The sequence below is a fragment of the Sinohyriopsis cumingii genome, unplaced genomic scaffold (genome assembly GCF_028554795.1).
Source record: "Sinohyriopsis cumingii isolate HCF-2022 unplaced genomic scaffold, ASM2855479v2 utg003191l, whole genome shotgun sequence".
NCBI lineage: Eukaryota > Metazoa > Mollusca > Bivalvia > Unionida > Unionidae > Sinohyriopsis > Sinohyriopsis cumingii.
In genome coordinates, this window is record NW_028316421.1 from 23,478 (window position 1) to 45,361 (window position 21,884).

The 21,884-nt window shown below is 37.3% G+C and overlaps 1 protein-coding gene across 3 annotated transcripts; it reads left to right on the forward strand.

Annotated features, from left to right (window-relative positions):
* The first annotated feature begins 675 nt into the window (after positions 1-675).
* LOC149769849 (uncharacterized) lies at positions 676-20,900 on the forward strand. Of its 3 annotated transcripts, XR_016419051.1 has the most exons (3): positions 12,428-12,598; positions 13,002-16,332; positions 16,384-20,900. XR_016419051.1 is itself a non-coding variant. In XM_089949748.1 (2 exons), the coding sequence occupies exon 2, from the start codon at positions 13,010-13,012 to the stop codon at positions 14,990-14,992; it is 1,983 nt and encodes a 660-aa protein (XP_089805874.1). In that variant the 5' UTR covers positions 676-796; positions 13,002-13,009; the 3' UTR covers positions 14,993-20,900. The 3 variants fall into 3 exon arrangements, 2 of the variants coding, with proteins under 2 accessions (XP_089805874.1, XP_089805873.1); XM_089949748.1 differs by lacking the exon at positions 12,428-12,598 and adding an exon at positions 676-796 and having other exon boundaries at positions 13,002-20,900; XM_089949747.1 differs by having other exon boundaries at positions 13,002-20,900.
* The last annotated feature ends 984 nt before the right edge of the window (positions 20,901-21,884 follow it).

The window sequence follows — 21,884 nt, forward strand, 5'->3', positions numbered from 1 at the left end:
CCCACAATGTATTGCTTCTCTGTAACAGTTTCGCAGGCAATTCCAACAGCTTGTGATGAACTTTGACCAGGTTTCTTTTCATGTCCAAAGCTAATGGCATTGTATCTCGCATCAAAAGCAACATTTATTTGCTCAGGATGCTGAACACCACGCATAACATTAACTTGTCTGACTAGTTTCAGCTTCTCTGTCATGTCCATTTCATTCAGCTCCACAGTTGCTTTGCCTACAATGTTGGAGGCCCTTTGCATAGATGTTTTGCTAGGTGGCGGAATGTCAGTGGCTGCAAGCAAGTATCTAGCCCTGGTGTTGCCCATTGGTGTATCTTGTAATCCAGCTTGAAACATCATATTTACAGCAGCAGGATTTGGCCCAGGTTTATTTGTTTTTATCTCATCATACAACTTATACTCTGGTGACTTAAAGCTGCAGTTTTTACACATCATAGTATGCTTCCAAGCAAGTCCCCATTTTATTTCATTAGCAATTTGGAACTCTGGTCTACCACATATGTTGACTTGATTGCCATGGCGATGAATGATATCATTCCACATTTCAACATTTTTTTTCATACAGATCATACGTGTCCCATCATGCTCATTCAAATTTGTCTCTTTCAGGTCCAGTTTTGCTTTGGATGATGGTTGTAGAATGTTTGCAGTCCCAGGTGTGCCATTACAGTCTGGTGCCTGAACTGACTTGAGACCCCCATTTGTCGGCTTTGTCACTGCTGTGAGAGAGAACTTGTCTGCATCCATTCTTCTTGTCACTGGAACAGATGCAGCACTGGAACTTGGTAGAGTATTATCAGTCAGATATGTGACTCCTTTGTTATGTGGAATATATCCAGGTTTAAAAAAAGTTGTCTTCCTCTTCTTGTACCCTTTCATGGTTTCAGTTACGATAACTGCATGTAAAATACAAGAATCATCCTCTCTCTCTCACTTATATAGTTAGGAGAAGGCATGCTAGCTTGGTTTCAGAGAACTTCACCAACTCTTCAATACTACTGGAAGCCTGACATCTGAAGACTCCTCCCCTTCATGGGTGGAAATGATGTCATGTACTTGGTTAGACCTAGCTTGCGTATTTAGATGCTACCAGATTTCAGGTGTTACCTTTCATTGACAAGCTTTGGTTTAATTGCTTCACACCTGATAAGGAAAACCATTGATGTTTATGACAAAGGATTGGAGAGACTTTGCCATAGAACAAAATTTGTCAACTTCAGGTTTTAAAATTTCATGAAAATTTAAGTTAAATTTAAATTTTCATATCAAAATATGTATGATTTTTTAAAATTGAATTTTCTAAGAAAGTTAAACAGTCTAGTTTAATTTCTAGTAATTTCCAGATTGGTGTTAGAACTAAAAACTAATTACAGTTTATTTGAAGTGTTTATCTTGATTAGCAAAATCACAATTAAACTTTAAGTTTTGTGCATTTTTGAAATTCGGCCATTTGGAATTGAGTTGTGTCTGTGTTACAGTGGTGTCAGCTAAAAGCCTGTATCTGTCCTATTCATGGATGAAAGTCCTTAAAACTTTGCAGCAGCATTTAAGAGACATTGATTTGATCATGGATGGAAGTTTTATCCATGGAGGTGAAATTGTCTAACCCTGTCAGGAATCGGTTCACAATTAATACTTCCAGTTCAGTACCCACGAATGTAGTTCTAGTCTATTTTTAGAACATTTTTTCCTCTCTCATTTTGGTGGTGATAGAAGAGTTTTATTTATGCATTTTTGGTAGGGATTTAAAGGTAACTGTTTATTCTTCATAATATGAGCTCAGGGTGTTGTTGTATGTGTGTATTTCGGCGACAGTGCACAGTGAGTAATAAGGCCTTGGTGATGCTCCGGAAGTGAAATGTGTGTTCTGTGTACATGGTGATGTGTTGACAGTTCAGCATCTAAAAAAAGAGCAGGTCAACCTTTGACGAGAACTTCACCGTGAAGTCATCTTTGAAGGTAGTTTAGATTAGCATATGATTTGTAATGATTGTCACACAGTGGAAAGGTCAGTACTGAGAAACCAATGTAGATAACATATAGTAAAATTAATTGTGTCCTATGTCCATATATGTGCGCTAGCGTCTATGCGCAGTCAATCCATGCGACAGAGCTTCCAAAAATGACTGAAACTAAGAAGACAATGAATTGGGGTGCACCAGCCGAGGAGACGAGAATCGATATCATAGCAGCAGCTACCAAAGTCAACACAGACCTACTTCCAGAAGAGGTCGATTTTAATTGGGATTTTTTCTTTTTTCTTCGCAAGAATTTGTTGCAGTACCAGTACATTTGCCACCTTCTCTTTCTTTACCACATGTCAAGGATTTTAAACAGAGACAGAAAGAAGAATTGGAGAAATTTTTACAGCAGCAGAAAGAAGCAGAGCAAGCTTTTCTCCTTCAACAGCAACAGCAAGAAGAAGAGGTAAGAAGAAGGAAACGACAAGAAGAAGAAGCAGCAGCAGAGAAGAAACAATGTCTAGGAGAGAAGGAGGACATGGGAAGTGAAACAGTGACGGTACTCTTAGACATTTTGGCAGAGTTAATGAGTCTGAAACAAATGTATCAGGCTTCTTTAATACGACCCAGTAGAAAAATACCTTCCCGAGCCAAACAACCGAAACCTGTTACTACGCCTGCAATACCACCCTTAGTGATTTCTACCAATTCATCATCGACAGGAACCAGTTCAGAAGCAGGCCTTGGCCTTGGCAAAGGCTTATGGCAGTTAGAACTGATTGCGTCACTTTAAAAAAAAATTAAACAAACAAATACCCAGCGGTTCTTTTCAGGGCCTCTCACTTCTCTCGAAAATAGATATTACTTCAACTGAAAAAATCAATTATAGCTCAAAATCACTTTTTTACCCATGATGTACGCGTGTGAGTGCATGAGTGTAGGTTCTTATTCTAAAAAAATCAAAATCAAGAGACACTTACGTTTTCTGTTTGGTCTATTCTGGTACTAATTTTACAATTCAATATCACAACACAGCACTTTAAAAAATACATAGACTCCTTCTATGTCTTTTGTTCACTGTCTGTGTTTTCAGAATTTCATCACTTTCACAAGTTTTTTTCTCTCCTCTTCTTCCTCATTTTCTTCTCGTCATCTTTTCTTCTCTTTCTTTCTCTTTCTGTACGTGTCTGGGTTCTTCCTTTGGGGAGGGTAACTCTTCTTATTCCTGTTCGGAACCCCTCTCTTCTCCTTGCGCCTGTTGTTTCTTGGGGCATTCTGAAGACCAATGTCCTTTCTCTTGACAATAATAACATGTATCTTGAATTTTGCCGCTTCTGACACCTGTTTTGCTTTTTTGACGGGCTTGATACTATGATGACCAACGTCCTTTCTTCTTACAGATATAGCAAGTATCTTAACTTTTATCTCGAAAGGAGGGAGAGGATTCCGTCGGTTTGTCTGAAGAAAACTTTCGTATAATACCTCGTAAAGCTCTGATCAGAAGTTCGATCTGTGTGTGCTCTTCCATCGTTCTGGTTAGTTTGAGAGTGAAATGAATACTGGAAGGGAAGACACTATCCCTTTATATATATACTGGTCTAACATGATATAAAGAGGCACATGGCGTTTGAAATGTAGTACTTTGCCTTTTTCAGTCAAGATGAAATGTCGCAGCATGTCGTAGATACAAAAGAACAAAGTAAGAGGCAGAAACGTGACTTGTCGCATCGTACAGTAGCTGATAGTTTGGCACAAATTCATGCCAGTGATTTGGAAGATGACATGAGTGAGCCATAATCCAGACCCAGAGATTCACCCAACCAAATTTCACCACCATTAGTAAACTCTGAAAATTACTACCACATTCGAGAGACGGAAAAGCGCTCCTCTAGATAATTTAGAATCACGGCTTACAAGTTTAAAGATTTCAAGTCCCACGTACTGCTGGAGAAAGCAGAAGGTTTCATCACCGAGGTGTGAGATTCTTTGTTAACCACACTGAAACGGCAATGTCAGGCCAAAGAAGACGATCGCTTGAGACTTTCCATTTATCACGACAGTTTGAAGTCCCCCGTTTGGATCGAGTTTAGCAGTCCGTCAGAACTGTTACCTTCCAAAGTCATCGACAAGATTCAACACATACATCAATCAAACGACAAGTTTCAGATCACCGATGGAAAAGCCACACTGCTCATGAGCCACGTTTCTCTTTCCCCTGGGACCGGACAACGCAAAAAGGGGTTACTGTTGGACAGCCTTCGTAGCAAAAAGCGTAGCCTTGTTCAAATTAATAATCCTCAAGACCAGATCTGTTTAGGCCCTGCCATCGTGGTGGAACGAACGTATGCCGACAAGAATGACACATTAGAATGGAAAAGAGCCTGGAAAACAATTCAACAATGGGACCGAGCCAAACAAGGAAGGGAAGCAGAACTCCTGTTACAGCAAGCTGACCTGTCCAAAAACACAACCTGTGGCATTCCTGAAGTGCAAAAATTGCAAGACGTCCTGGCTCCAGCTACACCTTGAAAGTGCACCGTTCAGATGTGTGTGGACCTTTGTTGTTTCGAGGCAAATATTTCAAAGACGCAAACTACATTCACGTCTCTCAGCACGACGAACATTTCGATGCCATCACCAGTATCATCGCATTTATGGGATACGGTTATTACTATGAGAAATGTGAATATGGCTATAGCAATCGAGAGCAACACAAGCATAGTGGATCGAAATGCTCAGGATTTTTTTTACTCTCTGCCCTTTCTGGAAGATGGACAAAAACGAGTGCATTGTCCTGCTTGTCAGCGCACTTTTGTTAGACATGCCTGTTACCAACAACATCTAAAGACGCAAGGTTCACAGCAGAAAAGTGCTTGTCAACACCTGAGATCGTACCCTACTTGTGAACAAGGCATACGTACCAACAATGCCAAGGAACACGTATGTTCGAGGAGGAAACAATGTCACATTTATCACCAAATCGTGGAGTTGGAACACAATTACTACATTCAAAAATACCATTCCAAACACGAGGAGGAAGATGACCAGAAGAAAGGCAATTTCATCTTGTTTGATTTCGAATGCATGCAAGAGACCGGCATTCACATTCATAATTTATGCGTGACTCATCGAGCGTGCGCGAGGTGCATCCAAGAGCCTGTCTTTAGTCATTGCCCTCAGTGCAGCAAGATTCCTGGAGGACGTTAAAAAAATCGTTCGGGAACAGAACACGCAAGCCGATTTCGCCCAATCGATTTTAGACCCCATCGACGAGACGTGGAGCCAAGAGTACATCGAACGTTACGGAGATTGTCATCGCCATGCCACGGTAATGGCTCACAATTTCTCAGGATACGATGGACAGTTTCTTTTGAGATACTATACGGAACAAATCACCGAACGTCCTAAAGTGACTTTGAATAGAGCCAAAGTAATTTCCATGCAAGTGGGTCAAGTACAGTTTAAAGAGTCGATAAGTTACTTGGCCATGCCATTGAGTCGAATGCCTAAATCGTTTGAAATGCCAGAAATGGCCAAAGGCTATTACCGCACTTTTTCAATACCGAAACAAATCAAAACACAGTTCTGCCCCATTTGCATCAGGCCCACTACTACGACCCCGACAACATGCGTGCCGAATAACAAAAAACTTATACTCTTGGTGCTCGGCTCACGCCTCGGCCCCCTTCGACTTTCAGGAAGAAATGTTCAATTATTGTCGTTCCAACGTGGATATGTTATGGAGTTGCTGTGGAAAATTTCGAGAATTATTCATGGAATACGGAGGACTCGTGGGAGCAAGATAAAAAAAGACCAAGAAGACAAAAGGGACCTCTGGAGTCCAAACATCTCAGACGTGACACTTGAAATTGAATGGAAGAACGAAAACTAGCTTTAGTGCTTTAAAAACGATAGATGGAACACCATCATTGGCAAGAACACCAGACCCCACATTTGCCTCCCAATCCGAATATGACCGAGATGTCCCAGTTACAACATGAATTGCAATCTTTTATAGATCGCAACGATTCGTCCGAAAAAGAAAAATAGCAAAAGTACGATCAGCTCTTGCAACGACTACAGCTGTTTCACCAGAACGCTTTAGTTGAAACAGCTCTACCCACACTGAAAGATTTTAAGGCCATGATGAAAAATCCATCAACATCAAAATCCATCAACATCATCAGCACTACCCCCAGCGGTCAAGACAGACATAGCCCCACGAATGCATGAGGAAGAAGAGGTACGAGAAGTCTTTCAAACACCGTCAGATGTTACCATTCCTAGAAAGATTTCAGCGTCCTTGCTGACCCCTTCCCCCACTCCCCAACAAGAAAAACTTAAAGCTTGGGTTATAAAGATGATGTCCACTCCTCCTTCGACAGAAGTGAAAAAGATAGAAGGGAAACCAGATGTGGCAAAAGAAAAGAAGACCAAAACAATTACATTACCACCTCCACCACCACCACTACCTTCGACTTCTACTCCCGTGGCACATCGGACACGTAAAGCCGTTTCCAAACCATCATTCTGACCCATCCAAAGTAGCATTTAAAAATGGAGAAGGTGTTAGCCAGCATTTACTGCGATCCATCCCATCCTGGGGGTTATGGAGGAGTTCAGTAATTGTATCGTGCTGCCGAAAGTCGACTGAAAAGTCTCCGTTTACATCGGGTGCAACGATGGTTACAAGAACAAGCCACTTACACTTTACACACACCTATTCGACGAAAATTTTCCAGAAGTCGTACCAAAGTGGAAGGCATCGATCATCAATGGCAATCCGATTTAGCCGATGTCTCTCATTTGGAAACCTACAATTGTGGCTTCAAGTCTTTGTTTTGTGTCATCGACGTCTTTTGTAAATTTGCCTGGGTCGTGCCATTGACTTCCAAATCGAGCAATGAATTAGTGCGAGCCCTCCAACTGGTGTTGAAACAAAGCGGTCGTCACCCTCTTTGATGGCAAACCGACAAAGGCACCGAATTTCTGAACCAAGCCTTCCAAAAATAATTAAAGAAACGTGAAATTAATTTTTTTACCACTGAGAATCCCGAAACCATAGCCAGCATATTGTAATGTTTTCAACGAACCTTGAAAGAACGCATGTGGAAATATTTTACGCATCACCACACACTCAAGTACATCGACGTCTTACCGCACTTGGTCCAAGCGTACAACCAATCTTACCATCGAAGCGTCGTACGTGCTCCCCAAGAAATGCCTCCCGACAACGAAGTGATCGTTTTCGAGCGCCTGTTTGGTGATCAATGAAACGATCAATAAATATTGCTATGGAAGAATCTGTGTTGGATCAGTAGTATAAAGACGTGCATGCTCATTACTCTCCTCCTTTGATAACTCTAGAGATCCATCATATAGACTCTCTCTTGGTTCAGAGTGCGGAAACGAAGCAAAGAAACGGTTACTTGTCAGACACTTTCAATCAAAAAGTCAGGATTGAATTGATGACTTATGATTACCTGTGAAGAAAAACCCAGTAAAAACAACAATACAATGCAAAAATGGATACCTGGTAACTTTATTACCTTTTGAACCACAGTTCGTACAATGCTTCTTGGAGTCCTGTCGTCTGTGCTAAAGATTAACTGCGTCATCGCAAACCTCAAGACTATCAAGCTTATGTCATCAACACGGACGACAGTCATCTCCCAGGAACCCACTGGGTAGCCGTCTACTTTCCTAAAGAAGGATGTGTGGAGCATTTTGATTCGTATGAATTGCTACCTTTGGAAGACGACGTCATCGGCTTTATGAGAAGAAATGCTCAGACAACACGATTCAATAATGTGAAATTACAAGTCACCGATTCCATGTTGTGTGGACAATATTGTACGTATTTCCTTCATCAACGCAGTCTGTGATATCCTTTAGAACATTTAGTGACTTATTTTCATCGTCATTCTTCTAGAAACGATGAGAAAGTAGATCGATGGTTTTGTGACCATTATGGTTATGATTTGTCTTTAGCTAGAAAACGTAGGGCACATCAATGGCCCATGACTTCCATCAGTGTAAGTCTAGCCTGACTTCACAACGTTGTCAACCTTGTCCAAAATAGTTTGTTTTTTTTTTAAAATGTGTGTTTTGTTGTTATTTGTTAATTGTTGGTTGTTAATTATTTGAATAAAAAATGTTGTCTTCGAAAAAACGTGTATGTCGTTTATTTCCTATTTTTATGATGAACAATGATGTTTGATTTCTCTCTATCCCTCACCCTCAAATCAAACTATCCTAGCGTACCGACCCGATAAAAAACCGTACGTATGTTTTCTATCGCGTCCGCGCTTGAACAATATAAAGTAGGCAATCTCCAGTCTGACTATCCATTGTTGACTCATCCTTCTATGAAGATGTGTTCATAACTAGCCAAGGTGAACGAAGCTTACTTGAATTTACATCGTGTCAGGAAAAGCCTGATACCGAAGCCTGCATAGATAGAGAATGTCAGAATGTTAAAAGTGACCGAATACCTGATAGAAGAGCTCTTCAGAGAGGAAACCAAGAAAGAGAAAGAAGATTGGATGGAGAAGTACAGGCTTCGGAAGCAGAGAGAGCAGAAGCAGCAACAGCAACATCAGCAGGAACCACACAGAACTTTTCCGACTGCCGTGTTTACACCAAGGAGTTCTCCTTCTCTTCCCGAAGCAGATCCTATCCTGTGAGAAAGCCTGTCGTCAGACGGGGACGCAATCTCAGACAATAAAAGATTGCCATAACTCCTTGTCTACAAAAACAGCCCTTTTCAGGGCCACCCAATGCTCTAGAAAAGAGATACTAATTCAATTGTCAATGGTATGTTAGCAAATTAACAATTAGAAGTGTATATATAAGCACTTCGTTTATTTAACTTTGTTAGAATAGTGTCCATAAGCAATTGGTTTCCGCAGCTTGCCAAATAGTCCATGAGTTTTTATTAGTCGTTAGCGTTTGTAAGTAAAAAGTGAGCGCGTGTTTCTTTTAAGTCCACACATTCTATGTGTTTTGGGTAATGATATGGGTCTTGTACGTTTTGGTGTCTTGGGGAGTTTTCCTTCGCGTCCATGCTTGACAAAAATAAAGGGAAATGTTCGTCATTCTGGCTACCCATTGTTGACGCATCAACTAAAGAAGATGAGCAGGATAATCATATTGCTTGAGCTCGAAATGCACCTGGAGTATGCCAGGCGCATCCTGGATGAACTGACGATGGAGGTCGTAGCCGAAGAGGCCAGGATAGCAAAGGAGGAGGAGGAGAGAAAAAAGAAAGAAGAGGAGGAAAAGAAGAGATGAATCCTTCCCCACCTCATGTTAAGACCTGTGTGTGAGGTAAAGACTTAGGTGAGTACGCCTCCACAGACAGTAACAGCACCACAGCCTCAACCTTTGCCACTAGGAGAAAGACCAGTGGTTCGCCAGACTGAAAACTGTGAAGAGGAATTGAGGATTCCACAGCATCTGCGCTTGTGGCATAGTAGAAGAGAAAGGAAAGTCTTCGCTATCCCTGAAAGTAAAGACTGGAAGAGTGAAGCCAGTCAACCTCCCTCAGCATTCCCAACCACACGCATCAGTTGGGAGCAGGATTGGAGCCGGAGATGTGTATGGGGTGCCAGACATGGGAGGCGCCGACATTAAGATGTGCATCTGGAGTTCTAAAGCAGCCCTTTTCAGGACTACCCAAATCTCTAGAAAAGAGACACTATTCAAGTTGACAATTTGCGTGAATGTGGAGTAGTGTGATTATAAACACTCACTCCTTTACTGATGTGATTGTGTGAGTGTGTTTGTGGTGTGTGTATGAGATCACATACGTTTGTGTGGATAGCAGAGTGTTTGCTTGAATAAGTGCGCGTACGTTTGTGTGAATAGTAGATTTTGGGAGTTTGTAAGCGTTCGCGTTTGTATGGATAATAGATATTGTGGTTTTTGATAGTATAATTCGGTTGGTTTTTTTTCCTTCTCGTGTGTGGATCATATATTTTGGCTTTGTTTGTTCTCGTTCCCCTGTGTGGATAGTATATATTGGTGTTTTGATAGTATATTTTGTTTTTTGTTTTTTCGCCTTCCCTTGTATGGATAGTAGCTATTTGAGCTTTTGATAGTAATGTCTGGGTTTGTTTTCTCTTCTTCTTGTGTGTGGATAGTATATTTTGGTCTTGTTTGTTCTCGTTCCCCTGTGTGGATAGTATATATTGGTGTTTTTGATAGTATATTTTGTTTTTTGTTTTTTCGCTTTCCCTTGTATGGATAGTAGCTATTGGGGATTTTGATAGTATAATTTAGGGTTGTTATTTTTCTCCTTATCGTGTGTGGGTAGTAGACAATATGTGAAGTGAGTGTAAGGAATGTTTTCCTTCACGTCCGAGCTTAATAGATATAAGGTCAAAGCGTTCGACGTTCGCGCCATTCAACACTGAATAAACGAAAATGGCAATATAGTTGTTCAACAAACTGAAGGACTGCTGGTTCTGGATCATGGATGCAGCCTATGTAGTGGAAAGGCTTGAGAAGGAATGGAACTATGAAAGGTATCCTAGACTTTGTCACTAGCCTGAAAGTAGTCAGGGATCTGGTACATGGTAGGATAGAGAAGGAAGTAGAAAAGTTAAGAGGTTTCAAACCAAAGTATGTCAGGATTTAAGTATTGAAGGAACCACGTGATGGTGTCATGCGGGACAGGTTCTTTCTAGAAGACGCATTGCATTGGACAGAGTGGTCATTTGTGAAGTGGGGGCTGGACCAACTAAAGAAAGGAGAATAAATAATGAGAAAAGTGCTCGAAGAAGAGGTGAAGATGATAAAAGACAGCTGGGTTTAAGAAAGAAAGGACAAAGAAAACTAAAGAAAGAGGAGTTTGATAAGCTGAACGAATACTGGTTGAAAATACAGGAAAAATTTAGATTGATGGGACATATTGCCTGGATTCAAGAGACTGAAAAAAGAAGAAAGGAATTATTGAGAAAGAACTGGAGAAATAAGAAGAAAAAGAAGAACCCAAAGGCCATTTTCAGGGCCACTCATGTGCCTCGAAAGGATTTGCTTTCTTGCCTAATTTTTGTTTTTAGTCGGTTGTATAGTTGTTTGTGTTAGTATGTTGTCTGTTGTATGTGTTATCTATGTCTCTGTCCCGCCAAAACAATCTGGGTTTTTTTCCCGCACTTTGGTCCCTACTGAGGTCAGGCCCTTGCTACATTGTTACCAATCTTCAGTACTGTGACGTCACCTTACCTGTAATTTACTTTCCCACTATTGCTATAAATCTTGTCGCTCTACAGGCCCAAGGGGGTGGGGTGGGTCTGTAATGTATTTTCCATTGTCGGTATATCGCCCCCTCCCCCCTTCACTACTATTGTCTAGCCTGAATGAATTATGACTATCTGACATCACATAGAACTATTGTTCCATTTATTCGAAAGGACAATTATTATTTTAATTCTAATTTGAAAAAGAAATATCTGTTTTAAAATTATATTGGTTATGACACTCCAACAAGAAAACGTCAAACAGTTTGGGCCCATTTTTTTACGCGCAGCAAATGAAAGGTACAACATCTAAGTCAGAATGAACGAAATTATTTCTTCATCTTTCTATTTCTATTTCAGCAAAAAAAAAATGTATCTAAGAATCTCAAATGGGTAATGATTTAATATCAAATTTATGAAACTTGTTCAATAATGCCCAACTCTTAAGCCTTTCGTCCTTCATGGGAAAAAGTTGCCTTTCTAGCAGAAGTCCATGATTGTTGTGATGCAAAAGACGATTCAGCAGAATTCTGAAAAGTATTTTGGCGGGTATTGCCAGCAAGGAGATGCCCCATCGTCTATTGCCTTTCGCTTGGAAAAGTGGATGATGGATGCACACTTGTAACTTGTCATGTAGTTGTAGGAATACACATTCATTTGAGGTGTTTGGTGATTCACCTCTTGCGGAGTGCACCACATAAAATACACAACGGCAAAAGCCGACATTATTATTCTCAGTGTGACTTGCCTTATTGTTCCATGTGACCGAAAGTAGTTCAGAATATAGTTCTCAAGGAAACGAATTGTAGCCCGGGGTTACATGCTCATATCGACGGCTGAGGTTCCGAATCTCCATTACGTGAATAGCCTGATACTAGAAAGACAGAAATACACTCAAACTCCGAAATATACATTTTTGAAACAACGAAATACTCATCGAGACGAACGTATGACGAGTTTTATTAATTTTACCTATTTAAATCATAATTAATTAATGACGTCATTTGGCTGTGTTTGATTGGTTGCGTACGATAATAAATCGAATCGTTATGAAAGTGAAAAACTATAAAAGCACCAAAACGTTTTCGACAACATTAAATTATATACTTATTTAATTTAATGGTACTTTCGAAAAATAAGAATAAGTACTTCAGAGTATGCAATTAAATATTTATTTAAAAGTTTATTTTTCCCAATCATGTAGTGTCTAATCAAGTACGACCGAGTAGAGTAAATACCCAATCGTTGCTATAAATAGGTACAGGATTCGTATCGAAATCACTTAAATCAAAGTTAATTTTGCTTTTTAATTATTGCTCAGACAAATGTAGATCACAATACCTTCGTCTTCATGAGCATTTTGGTGAAAATTATGCGTATTTCGGTATGTATTTTGGCTGTTGAGTATATTGCGTTGTTTCTAGTAACCCGTAAACAAAACTATCTAGAAATACACATGTAGAATGGGAAATATACAGCGTTTAACTGTCATAATGAGTTTGTGCCGCTGCTATTAACAAATCCTGATATATTTTGATAACCTTTTAAAAGCTGTAATTTGTTAAATTTTTTAATAAATATTCACAAAAAAACTTGAGCAAAAAAAAGGTTTGAAAGTCACGCGCATTAAGTTACGGCCTAACACTGTTTTAGTGTAGACTTTTACTGTAGAAACTTCAATTGTCTAGACTCGACCCGGAAGGAGTGCACTCAGAAAAATGATTAATTGTTGTCGAAACCAAGAAACGTAAATACATCTAGGCCTAATATGACATCTCTTTTAACAGGGCAAGTGATGATGGCAACATCCAGAGCTCCTTACCAAACCGAAGAGAAACAGAGTTGTCCCATATGTCTGGGTGATTTCAAGATTCCAAGACAGTTGCCGTGTATGCACTCTTTCTGTGAAAAATGCATACAGGACTTCTTATCGTCTCAGGAGGAAAACGTAAGGAAATTTAAACAAATCAAGTGTCCGATTTGTGGATATGATGTTCACATTTCATTGCAAGGTCAACCTGTCCAAATCCTGTCATCCCAATTTCCGATCAGTGTGATTTTACAGTCAATTTTAAGTGATGCGAAAGAGATTGTACACCACCCATGCGACAGTTGTCACTCAACAGGCATATCCAGGCCAGCTCAAGGTTTCTGTGTTGAGTGTGAGGAAGCTATGTGTGGACATTGCTTAGAAGTTCATCAGAAATTAAAATTATCTCGAAATCATGTTATTATTTCCATGGAAGAATTCTCAAGCAATCCACATAATGTAATGAAACTTTCTGAGGGGTTCAGTTGTCCGGAACATGTTGGGGAAGCGATTGATTTCTACTGCAAGGATCATGGCACAGCTTGTTGTGGGAAGTGTTCTATTATTAGTCACAGAAACTGTTCTCATGTTTCTGATCTGAAGAAAGAATTGTCAGGTCTACAGCAGGAGAAGAACCCAGATAATATAATCAACCAGATGAAAATACTAGAGACTCAACTAAGAAAGTTTCAGAAAGTCAATGAATCTAGCATCAGTCTCCTTGAAACCCAGGTGAACGACTTAATTACTCAAATCAGAGAGATGAGAAAAAAGATTAACGACACTCTTGATGAGTTGGAGAGAAGTGTGAAGATAGAAGGAAATAGAATTTACAATGAAGAAATTATCATTAAAGAAGAAAAAATCCACAGATCTCAGTCCTTGATCAACTCAATTCAAAACTCGTACACACTCCTAGAAACAGTCAAAAGATATGGAACTGAAATGCAGGTGTTTCTTACTGCCGATAGAATGACGACACAACTGGCATCATACATGGATCAGATCCAAGAAAAGTACACCATGATGGAGACCACTACAGTCCAGTTGGAAGTAAATCCCCAAGTTCAGCCCATACTGTCAGCAGGCCTTGATAGTTTGGCAAAGATAGTGAGTATAAGAGAACTTCATAGTTTGGTTCCAGGTATCAGGAAGCCATCCAGAGACTGTCTGGTTCAGAGAGATAGAGTTATTGAGATCCAAAGTAATGATAATTTGCTAGGGAACTATACAGGTATCACATATTTGTACTCGGGTCATTTGATGCTAGCAGATTATGACAACAGCAGGGTGTGTTTGCTCAACTCCTCATACAACTCCGTCACCAGCTACAGATTGCCAGGCTCCCCATATAGCATCTGTGTTGTGAATGATGATGAGGTAGCTGTGACTGTTCCAGGTCAGAAAACGGTCCAGGTCCTGTCTGTCAGTAATGGAAAGATCACACCCACCAGGATGGTGACCACGAGATATTACTGCTATAGTCTTGCATCTGCTGGAAAGGGGAATATCGTTACATCTGGTAATTGTAATCAAGGAGGCAAACACTACTGGAGCCTCATCAGCAGTGGAGGGAAAGAGGAGTCATGTCATCAGTTTGACTGTCAGTGTAGTTCCTCATGGACATCTGTCGCTGTAGATTCATCATTCAAACATGTCTACATCACTGTGAATCTGGCCCATTCTCTGTATTGTTTTGACATGAGTGGCAGCCAGAAGTTTGTCTACTATCCTGACAGTCTTAAGAAGCCCCGTGGTGTTGCTACAGATAAATACGATAATGTGTATGTCCTTGGATTTGGCTCTGGCAACATTCACCAGTTAACACCAGATGGTGCTGTTGTTCAGATCATATCCGATGGGATTCCATCTATGCCTAATGCTATTTGCTTTAGTAGGGACAGAGATGTGTTCCTAGTCACAACTCAATCAGACAGAAAAAAACTTTACCAATATCGACTTAAGTGAGAAACTACTGAGTTTACGTGATAATTGTTCAGGGAATTGATTTCTGAAGATGTAAATTGTTAAGATTATGTTTACTAAATAATATTAATACTGTGTACCATAATGATTGGTATTTTGCATTTGATATGGACATACGATTTGTAACCATTCAGGCTGGCAACAATTTCTGTTTTCTGATTATTTGATTTGTAAGGTTCTCTCAAAATAGCTTATTATCATTTGAGTGTTTATATGGCTGTATGGTTTTGAATGTTTAACTACTGCAACTTTATGGTTTGCCATCACTTTCCGCTACATACTTCCCTCATTATTTCTTCCACTCACTTACTCACATCCGCAGAACAATATTTTTATAAAATACACATCTGCTTGCCATGCAGTTTGACAACAAAATATTTTAAACAGTGATTGTAATTCACACGACAATTGCCTATGAAGTAGTCCCAAATGGAAAATTTAAATGGCCTCTGAACAAATTTGTCACATAGTTTTATCAAAGATATCTCTATGTAGGTCAGACAAGTGGGTCATTTAGGAATCTACTTGGTCACATATACAATCCTGTGCTAAGTAACCTATACAATATCTACTCTAAGTCAAGATCTCTCGTCCAGATTTTTTAAAACCTTTCATATCTTAAAAAATCTGCTGGTTACCAAAACTTTTGTTTAAAAGGAGAAACACATTTGTTTTTAAACCTGTGCTTATTAGTTGGTTGAACATTTTCTTAAAATCTGATTGGTCTGCATAATCTTCACTGGGTTTAACATAGGTCTATACATCCATTTATCTGAGATCATTTTGTTTACAGTCAAACAAATACACTATATATGATATGCAGTTATTTGTAATACTTGAGTATATAAGTGTGTGTGTGTGTGTAATCCCTAATGTAATCCAGTCATAATGAATGATAGAGTTATGTATAGTCTAATTGTAAGATTGTACCATTTAGAAATCAGGGATGTTGAAGTGAATGACCAATGATAAGTTTATGCACACTTGAATTAAGGGATATTGATGTGAATGACCAATGATAAGTTTATGCACACTTGAATTAAGGGATATTGAAGTGAATGACCAATGATAAGTTTATGCACACTTGAATTAAGGGATATTGATGTGAATGACCAATGATAAGTTTATGCACACTTGAATTAAGGGATATTGAAGTGAATGACCAATGATAAGTTTATGCACACTTGAATTAAGGGATATTGATGTGAATGACCAATGATAAGTTTATGTACACTTGAATTAAGGGATATTGAAGTGAATGACCAATGATAAGTTTATGCACACTTGAATTAAGGGATATTGATGTGAATGACCAATGATAAGTTTATGCACACTTGAATTCAAGGATATTGAAGTGAATGATCCAATGATAGGTTTATGCACACTTGAATTCAGGGATATTGAAGTGAATGACCAATGATAAGTTTATGCACACTTGAATTCAGGGATATTGAAGTGAATAACCAATGATAAGTTTATGCACACTTGAATTAAGCGATATTGATGTGAATGACCAATGATAAGTTTATGCACACTCGAATTAAGGGATATTGATGTGAATGACCAATGATAAGTTTACGCACACTTGGAATTAAGGGATGTTGATGTGAATGACCAATGTTAAGTTTATGCACACTTGAATTAAGGGATATTGATGTGAATGACCAATGATAATTTTATGGACACTGGGAATTAAGGGATATTGATGTGAATGACCAATGATAATTTTATGGACACTTGGAATTAAGGGATATTGATGTGAATGACCAATGTTAAGTTTATGCACACTTGAGTTAAGGGATATTGATGTGAATAACCAATGATAAGTTTATGCACACTTGAGTTAAGGGATATTGATGTGAATGACCAATGATAAGTTTATGCACACTTGAATTAAGAGAAAATGATGTGAATGACCAATGATAAGTTTATGCACACTTGAATTAAGGGATCTTGATGTGAATGACCAATGATAAGTTTATGCACAGTTGAAATCAGGGATATTGAAGTGAATGACCAATGATAAGTTTATGGACACCTGAATTAAGTGATATTGAAGTGAATGACCAATGATAAGTTTATGCACACTTGAATTAAGGGAAATTGATGTGAATGACCAATGATAAATTTATGCACACTTGAATTAAGGGATATTGATGTGAATGACCAATGATACAATTATGCACAGTTGAAATAAGGGATATTGAAGTGAATGACCAGTGATAAGTTTATGGACACTGAATTAAGGGATATTGAAGTGAATGACCAATGATAAGTTTATGCACACTTGAATTCAGGGATATTGAAGTGAATGACCAATGATAAATTTGTGCACACTTGAATTAAGGGATATTGATGTGAATGACCAATGCTATGTTTATGGACACCTGAATTAAGGGATATTGATGTGAATGACCAATGATAAGTTTATGGACACTTGGAATTAAGGGATATTGATGTGAATGACCAATGATAAGTTTATACACACTTGAATTCAGGGATATTGATGTGAATGACCACTGATAAGTTTATACACACTTGATTTAAATAATATTGATGTGAATGACCAATGATAAGTTTATGCACACTTGAATTAAGGGATATTGATGTGAATGACCAATGATAAGTTTATGCACACTTGAATTAAGGGATATTTAAGTGAATAACCAATGATAATTTTATGCACACTTGAATTAAGGGATATTGAAGTGAATGAACAGTGATACGTTTATGCACACTTGAATTAAGCGATATTGAACTGAATGATCAACGATAAGTTTATGCACACTTGAATTAAGGGATATTGAAGTGAATGACCAATGATAAGTTTATGCACACTTGAATTCGGGGATATTGAAGTGATTGACCAATGATAAGTTTATGCACACTTGAATTAAGGGATATTGAAGTGAATGACCAATGATAAGTTTATGCACACTTGAATTCGGGGATATTGAAGTGATTGACCAATGATAAGTTTATGGACACTTGAATTAAGGGATATTGAAGTGAATGACCAATGATAAGTTTATGCACACTTGAATTAAGGGATATTACAGTGAATGACCAATGATAAGTTTATGCACACTTAAATTAAGGGATATTGAAGTCAATGACCAATGACAAGTGTATGCACACTTGAATTAAGGGATATTGAAGTGAATGACCAATGATAAGTTTATGCACACTTGAATTAAGGGATATTGAAGTGAATGACCAATGATAAGTTTATGCACACTCGAATTAAGGGATATTGAAGTGAATGAACAATGATAAGTTTATGCACACTTGAATTAAGGGATATTGAAGTGAGTGACCAATGATAAGTTTATGCACACTTGAAGTAAGGGATATTGAAGTCAATGACGAATGATAAGTTTATGCACACTTGAAGTAAGGGATATTGAAGTCAATGACCAATGATATGTTGATGTACACTTGAATTAAGGGATATTGAACTGAATGACCAATGATAAGTTTATGCACACTTGAATTAAGGGATATTGAAGTGAATGAACAATGATAAGTTTATGCACACTTGAATTAAGGGATATTGAACTGAATGACCAATGATACGTTTATGCACACTTGAATTAAGGGATATTGATGTAAATGACCAATGATAAGTTTATGCACACTTGAATTATAGGATATTGAAGTGAATGAACAATGATAAGTTTATGCACACTTGAATTAAGAGATATTGAAGTGAATGAACAATGATAAGTTTATGCACACTTGAATTAAGGGATATTGAACTGAATGAACAATGATAAATTTATGCACACTTGAATTAAGGGATATTGAAGTCAATGACCAATGATAAGTTTATGGACACTTGAAGTAAGGGATATTGATGTGAATGACCAATGAAAAGTTTATGCACACTTGAATTAAGGGATATTGAACTGAATGACCAATGATAAATTTATGCACACTTGAATTAAGGGATATTGAAGTCAATGACCAATGATAAGTTTATGGACACTTGAATTAAGGGATATTGATGTGAATGACCAATGAAAAGTTTATGCACACTTGAATTAAGGGATATTGATGTGAATGACCAATGATAAGTTTATGGTCACTTGGAATTAAGGGATATTGATGCGAATGACCCATGTTAAGTTTATGCACACTTGGAATTAAGGGATATTGTTTCAACTGCAAGACCTGAAAACTTAATTTTTATCTCCTTAATTATGTCAGCATGTTTATGTTTTGTAATTTTGTGTTGTTTTTGAAATCATTTTGTATGTTTTTCTGTGTTTACTAAAATTTTAAAGTGATTTGAGCCTCTAAAAATTAGGCACTGTGCTAAGTTTTATTATTATTATTATTATTATTATATCAATGTGGTAGATGAATGGTACATTTTCTGTACACTCCAGTTGTAAGATTGTAAACTTTAGAATTAAGGGATATCAGTGTGAGTGACAAATGGTAAATGTTCTGTACACTCCAGATGTAAGATTGTAAACTTTAGAATTAATGGATATCAGTGTGAGTGATGAATACATTGTTGTTTCCAGATACATCTACTGGCTGTACACATTCTTGTTTGCATTCTTTATATTCAGTCTATGCACAAAACATTGTTGTTTCTGTTGTCCTACTTGTGCATGGCCAGACATATTAATAAAGAATGTTATGTATATGATTTAATTTATATTTGATTTAATTTACGTGTATATTTGTAAGTTTTGAAAAAAAAAATTTATTACATCAATGTAATGTAATTTTGTTTACTTGGAATTTGATATTTTCCAGAAAATTCAGTTTGACCTGAATCTTTCATAAATACCTAATAATAGAAACACTGTTTCTAATTTTGACTTAGTTTCTGACCTTGATTCAGAAATCACAGAGACAAGTAAACAACTTTTATTTTAATTTTATTTTCAGAGTAAAATGATTGGTTTTTATCAGCGTCATACTGCCTGGGACTACGTCATTTTATATGTAAACAGCCTCCATTTTGCAATTCTGGGTTTTCCGAAAGTGCACAGTATTCAGGTTTTATATTGATGTCTATAGAGAAATTAATTAGTTGGGCTTTTACACAGGAAAGTGCGTTTTTGGCTACTTTGGAGTTATATTTTATCTTTTATTCAAATTATTTGGATTCAAAAAGATTAATTATTTTACCTGGAAATATTAGAGTGGTCATACAGAATTCTTGGACAAAGGCCTTTACTTAAATTTTATTCGGAAATTCAAACACCAGAATGTTATTGTCTGTGGAATAAGGAAGAACTGTAGATGCTACAGCACCATAAAGGCTTCAGTATATGTCATCGCCTTCCATTTTAGATTTTTCGTTGGGATTTGAACTTGAATTCACAAGAACATTTCATTATTAAGACTTCTAAAATTTATTTCATGGATTATTCTTGGACTATTTCTGGATTTGATTCTTAAAACTAAGTTCTTATTTTTTCATCTGTTTTACAGTGTTTTTCCAAGGAAATAAATTGTTAAATTTTTCAAAGTTTGCACTCTTTGTTTTATTATAACATAAGAAGAATAATGAAGGTTTTGATCTGTTCTTTTATACAGGTATAATTTGTTTGCTGTATTTTGAGGTCTTCTGGACACTGTTACCTATATTATGAATGCAGTTCAAATCATTAGTGTCAAGCATGGTCTTGTCCATATTCTCATAAAACTTGTAAAGTTTTTAATCTGATAACCACATTTTATTTTTCTTCTTTAATAGTTATGTAATTAATCAATAGAAGAATTTCCTCAAATCCAAGAGATCAATTAAATTTTGTACATCTGATCATTATTGGGCTTGCAGAACCAATATCAGCCATTGAAAAAGTGCAGTGTTTTATATTCATATATAATAAAGACAAAAGTTGTTGCTTTAATATTCATTCTTAAATGTATATTGTTTGTGCTTAATAAAAAGATCACATGTACCATAATGACAGTCATTGATACAAAATAATCGAAAATATTAAGGAGATAACTGATACTCTTCCTGTAAGGCAACGGAAAATATAAGGGAGATAACTGATACTCTTCCTGTAAGCTAACGGAAAATATAAGGAAGATAACTGATGCTCTTCTTGTAAGCCACTCTCGACAAATAGAAATTAAATAAGTACGGTTTGTCGAATTAACGGTTTCTCAACTGACTTTAGAAATACATAAACCACAGAAAAAATATTATTAACAAGTTTAGATTTATGTACAACAATTTTCCGCTTGCACAGAGTGCTTGTGATAATATTTATGTGCTAGTGTCTTGGTCAACGGAAAGTAACTTCATTACATGAATATACTCAAAGGAGATCTCTCCCTTAAATACACTGAAATTTATATCTTAACGTAGAACACTTTAAAAAAGAACAATTTATCAAATTTATGATACAATATTACAGGTTTTCACCCGACATAACAAGTATAATTAACGCAAATTTTTTAAAATTTATTTACAAGATATTTTATCGTGAATACATATGCGGGTCCGTGACATGGTCAAAGAGAGGTAACTTAATTACATGAGTATACTCAACAGAGTTATCTCCCATAAATAAGCTAAATTTATATTTTAACGATATAAAAAAATTAAATAGTTAATAAATATAATTCGAGGTAATTGCTTGCAAAAGATGATAATTTATCTACCTAAGAATAATAGAAAATAATTCATTGTTTATATTTTTTGAGATTGAAGATTTGTTTATATTTTCTGAGACGTATTTTACGTCATGCGGGTTAACATCAAAATATTTGCTAGCTGAATTGATTGATTGAAAAACTCAATATTTTTGCTAGTTTCTGTATTGAAGGATTTAATCGCTCTTGGAACCTTTGTGTACTTACCAGTCCCTCCCCGTGCAGAGTTCTCGCTTTGTGTAAT

Coding starts and splice junctions, on each gene's coding strand:
- LOC149769849 (XM_089949748.1), top strand. CDS start 13,010: ATGATGGCAACATCCAGAGCTCCTTACCAAACCGAAGAGAAACAGAGT.